Here is a 4,885-nt window from a genome sequence, read left to right as displayed (position 1 = left end):
CGCCGCACCGGCTCCACCTGCGGCAACCGAGAAGGGTCAGAGAAGCCCGGGAAGGGCCATGGCTCGTCCCCAGGCCCCTGCCCGTGTCCCACAGCCCCTGTGGAGCAGAGGTAATTGCTCCTCATGCCTCTCGTTCCCCGCAGTGTGTCTGCTGCCCCACTCCCCTCACCACAGCCATCACACTCCTGCGGCGGGTCCCCACTCCCCTCACCACAGCCATCACACTCCTGCGGTGGGTCTGGTACCGGGGTGTGCTCAGGGGTCACCCAGCTGCAAATTCATCTGGGTGGGACATCATTCCTCCCACAGCACAGCTGGGAACGCAGCTGGGGCAGGGACAGACCAGAGGAGGGAAGCTTGTGTGCTGGGAAGAGAGAGTCTGGCCACTGTGTTTTTAAGGGCTGACCCGAACAAGACAAGAAGTGTCCTGATGCAGGGAGCGTGGCCAGGAGCCCAGCACTGCAGCACACCAGGGCACAGGAGAAGGCTGCTCCCCACCCCTTCCTGTGCCACTGGCTTTTCACTCGGGGCTGCTGTCCCCACCGCTGCAGGGACCAGGTGCTGGCTGCGATGCTGCTCCACCCCACGAGGGGACCCCTCGGGCAGCACAGCCATGTTATTCAGCAGAGGAGAGACCCCCAGTTCCATAACCAGAAGGGACCTCTGGACTAGATGATCTCTAGCGGTCCCTTCCAACCCCTAATGTTCTATGATTCCACAAATGGCTCTTTTGCCTTTGCAAAGGCAGCAGCACACAAGACAGCACAACACAGCTGGCCAGGTCCCAGCGCCAGGCACGTTGCCCTCCTTCACCTCCTGCACCCCGCTCCAGGAGGGCTCTGCAGGGGCTCGTCTGCTCGCCTGACTCCAGAGGATTCAGATTTACCGGCTACCGTTTGCTAAGGAAACAGCGACAGAGCCCTGTGACACTCAGTGGCCTGAACTGTGGTTTCCTTCCCTTATTTCCTGGCAGGTGCTGGTAACACTTGGTGTGTGCTGGGGAAGGCAGGCTCACCGGGAGAACCCACTCCCACGGTGACGGGAGGGAAGAGGCAGGCGATTGGGATCCTGCACTCCCTCCGTGCAGTGTTACAGCACTGGGATTTTGAGCAGCTACACGCCTGCCTAAAAACAGAAATCTTGTATTCTTGCCGATTTTGATCTTCACATTAGCCAGTTTTGTCTCTCCAGTTTCTCCTTTCCAAGGGAGCTCATTTTAAGATTTGCTCTATACGCTTTCATTGCTGCTTGTCAGGAACAAATTTGTTGGCCCATACTGTACCTGTAAGCAGAACCCCAGATCCATATGCCCCAATCAACGCTCAATCCACTACAATTTAAATAAAACTCATTTCGAAATACATAATGCCAAAAAGGTCCTCTGCCACTCTTAATCTCAGCCAAACCTCAGAGCACATGTGCCTGGAGATAGTGCTCACGTTCCCGTCGCAGCTCTGCTCCATTAAATGCTATTCCTGATAAGAATCCTTCAGGCGACCAAACAAATCTTTCTTGCTTTTACCAACCCCAGGAACTCTGGGACATTCTGATGCTGCTGTTTTTCCCACTAACCCAATGAAATGTGGATCCTGCCACGAGCGAGATGCCCTCAGTGTCAGGCGACTCAAGAGCACAGAAAGTCAGTGGGCAATTTGGTGCTGGTTTCGACCCTGTCTCGTGCCAGGGACGAAGTGTGGTTCTTGCTTCGGCCTCAGCCGGGCACAGCGCAGACAGGCTCAGCCCTCCATGCCACCTGCTGCGCTGCGCCGCGCCACGCTCCCTCCGTGCCGCACCTTGCCATGCGCCCGTCACACCACGCCGCACTCGGGTCTTACCTTCCTGATCTCGGGAGCCGGACAGAGGTGGGGGCTCGGTGAGGGCTCGGTGCGCAGCCTACAGCTGGAGCTGCTCTCGCTCCAGAGACAGCGGTGCCCCAGGTCCTCCCTCCCCAGGCACTGCGAGCAGTCGCCGCTCCCGGTCGCGCAGTTGTACACCTCCACTAAACCATCAGAGAGAGCAGAGAGGTGAGCTCCAGGGCCTCGGGCTTTCACAGCCTGGCACAGCCTGAGGCAGCCAGGCACAGCCCGCTCCCCCAGCCCCGGCACATCCGAAATGGGCAGAGCAGCTTGCATATACAGCAAGATGAGGCAGCACTTGGCTGCCATCCTGAAGATTTCCCAGAAGGACTGGGTGCTTATTTTCACCGCAATATAATTTAGCACTTTCTTTTCCTTTTTCTTCCCCTTGAAAAACAAACAACACCCAAACTCAGAACCTTTTGTCAATTTTATACTACATGTTTCCAACTCTCAGCATCCACACGGGAAGCTGCTTGACGAAGCTGGCTCCATTCTGTTCGCAAAGCAATCACGTTGCTTCCACACTGACAAAAATCGGATGGATACAGAGCTTTGCAGATTGTTTACAGTTCCCTTCCTTCCCCCTGGGGACCACGGGCCCCCTTCTTTGGCTTTGCCCCTCAGATCTGCTCAGCTCAGCTTCCACATCTTTTTCCTACAGCGCTTTCACCTCTCATTAGCTGGTGCCCCAGGTTACATTTCCTCTCCAGCCTAAAGACTTCTGCCACCGAAGTGTGGGTATCCGCTGAGATAAACAGCCAGAAACACTCAGGAAACGTTGCTTTCACACCCGTTTCCCCAGAGGAGACTTTGCAGGAGAACATAAAACAAAGAAACCGCCACATTTTGCACTTCTGTTCACAGGAGGATCTCAAGGCGCTTCATAAGCAACTAACGAATTCCTCAGCCTTCAACGGCCTGCCTGTGCTCATGCTAATGAAATGTCACCGGCACCAAGGGAGACTCCTGCTCTTCATAAAAAAAAAAAAAGCAGCTTATTTCACCTTGTCTTGAGTCCACCCAGTGAGTTACACTGGTCGTTTTTTCCATCCAACAGCAAAGAGCTGGGATTCCTTCAGTGGACTACCAAAGTGCAGTTTACAATAAAAGCTAATAAACATTGAAATATTAAACACTAATAACAGCAATTCCATTAAAGACAGTACAAAAGACACACACATTTATAATTGGCCTGGCAGATCTCCGTCCCTGCTTGCAACCCAGCCTCTCCAATCTGACTCGCGCCATCCTGGTCAGCGAGGAGGAGCCAGAGTCGTCTGACAGTCCCATGGGATCTCAAAACATTCTGGCAAATACAGAGCGATGCAAACACAGCCTGTGTGAGCGAGCTCTTTCTCCGGGCAGGAGGAGGGGGAGTTCCACCACGCTCTCCCCGCTGTTGTCCTGCTCCCAGCACCAGCCGTGCTGGGAACCAAGAGCTTTCTCTTGCACATCCGAAGAGCCCGAGCCCAGAGCTCCCGCCCCTCTCCTCGGGGCTACCTCTGTATCTCACCCTCTTCTTTCTGCAAGGAAGACTTGTCTCATGCCTACCCACGCTGGTATTTCAAAGGTTATTTCACCATCGTGGAATGCTTTGCAAGATAAGCCTCCTCTACACATTGGGATTTACAAGGGGGAAACCTTTTTATCCTGGGTTAGCGGCTGATGGTGTTAATGTCTCTCAACCTATTACAGCTATCCTTCAAAGAAAATCCCACTGCAGGCATCCAGCTCTCATTTGCATCCAGGGTAGATCAGCCCCTGCTACAGTGGCTGGCAGCACTGAAGGGGAAGAGCCCGGTGCTGATGTAGCAAAGGGCTTTTTTTGGCAATCCAAGTGTTCTTTGAGACGGAGTGGGCCAGGGGTGAAATGTGTTTACACATTTCATTCTTTCTCAGCACACAGGGTTAAAAAAAATAATCCACAGCAAAACCCAATTCTTACATTGTGCTCAACCTGGAAGCCACGTTCCTGTGAGAGCTCAGGGCAGGGCCCCTACCTGTCCTTTATGTCCTCCGGGAGGAATCCTCCCAGCTCCGGGGCTGCCTCACACCCCCGCTGTGACCCACAGCGCTGGCACAGCCCGTCCCACGCGCCACGGGCAGACACGACCGCGGCCGCAGCCTGCACGCGAGGACAGGGCCTGACCTTCCCTGGTGCAAGGGGGAGGCAAAGTGTCCGCCTGGCTTCTGGGCACACGTCCACGTGCTGCGGCCCTGGGGAAATACACGGTGTGTGTGCGCGGTGCCTGCCTGAGCCACACTCTCTCCTGAACCCATAAACTTTGCCAGGACTTTAGCATCATTCAAGCTGACCAGATGAGAGTAGAATAAAAATATTTTCAACTCAGACCTGTCATCATCTCCGGACTGTCGATAAATCTGTCTGGTCTGTCCTTCAGCTGAAGGTTCACTGGGAAGAGATGGCTTTTTTCTGACGTGTGAAGCTGTGCACAAAAAGCAAACAGACAAAAGCTTAGGGAATTGAGTAAAATACGAGGTTCTGTACGCACACTACACGGATTAACATTCCTTGCGAGGCTTCTCTGACCACTGCTGCTCAGTACAGGAGGGTCTCGTCTTTCGCAAAGGGAAGGAGGGGGAAGGCTGTTTTCTGGTTTAATTGGTTTGCTGAGGTCCCTACAAGGGTGCTGGGGCATGGCGCACATGGCAGCACGAGCACAGCCCTGGCCTGCTGCTATTTTCAGTAGAAAAGGACAGAAAAACTAACGGACTGGGAAGCCCATGTGTTTTCAGCGCAGGGCTACAACACAGAGCTTTGCAGGTGACATGATGGGAAAGTGCTCCTCTCCAGCTCCTCCTCACAATATTCCCACCGTTTGCTGCGTTTCGGAGGCACAGCCTGCCCTGCGGCACGCCTCTCCTCCACGAGAGGCTGAGGGTTTTTTCAGGCCGATTCCTAGTTCGGAATAAAAGCTACAGAAATAGCAACGCTGAAAGGTGGCCAATTCTCGAGGCTGAACTGAACTCCTCCCGTTTAGAAAGGTGAGCAAGCAGCTCCTTCC

At 54.1% G+C, this 4,885-nt stretch overlaps 1 protein-coding gene across 1 annotated transcript in view; it reads right to left on the bottom strand.

Moving 5' to 3' along the window:
• LOC104277946 (plexin-D1-like) overlaps positions 1–4,885 on the bottom strand; it is a gene marked incomplete at its 3' end in the record, with an annotated part of 19,260 nt that overhangs the window by 392 nt on the left and 13,983 nt on the right. The window contains exons 11-13 of the mRNA XM_009874764.1: positions 4,213–4,306; positions 1,836–1,999; positions 9–17 (exon numbers count right to left, since the gene is read on the bottom strand). Coding sequence (XP_009873066.1) covers positions 9–17; positions 1,836–1,999; positions 4,213–4,306 — 267 coding nt within the window. The remainder of the gene's footprint in view (positions 1–8; positions 18–1,835; positions 2,000–4,212; positions 4,307–4,885) is intronic.

Source organism: Apaloderma vittatum, unplaced genomic scaffold, assembly GCF_000703405.1.
Source record: "Apaloderma vittatum isolate BGI_N311 unplaced genomic scaffold, ASM70340v1 scaffold14968, whole genome shotgun sequence".
NCBI lineage: Eukaryota > Metazoa > Chordata > Aves > Trogoniformes > Trogonidae > Apaloderma > Apaloderma vittatum.
The sequence above is the reverse complement of the archived record's forward strand: the minus strand, read 5'-3'. Positions and strand labels throughout refer to the sequence as shown.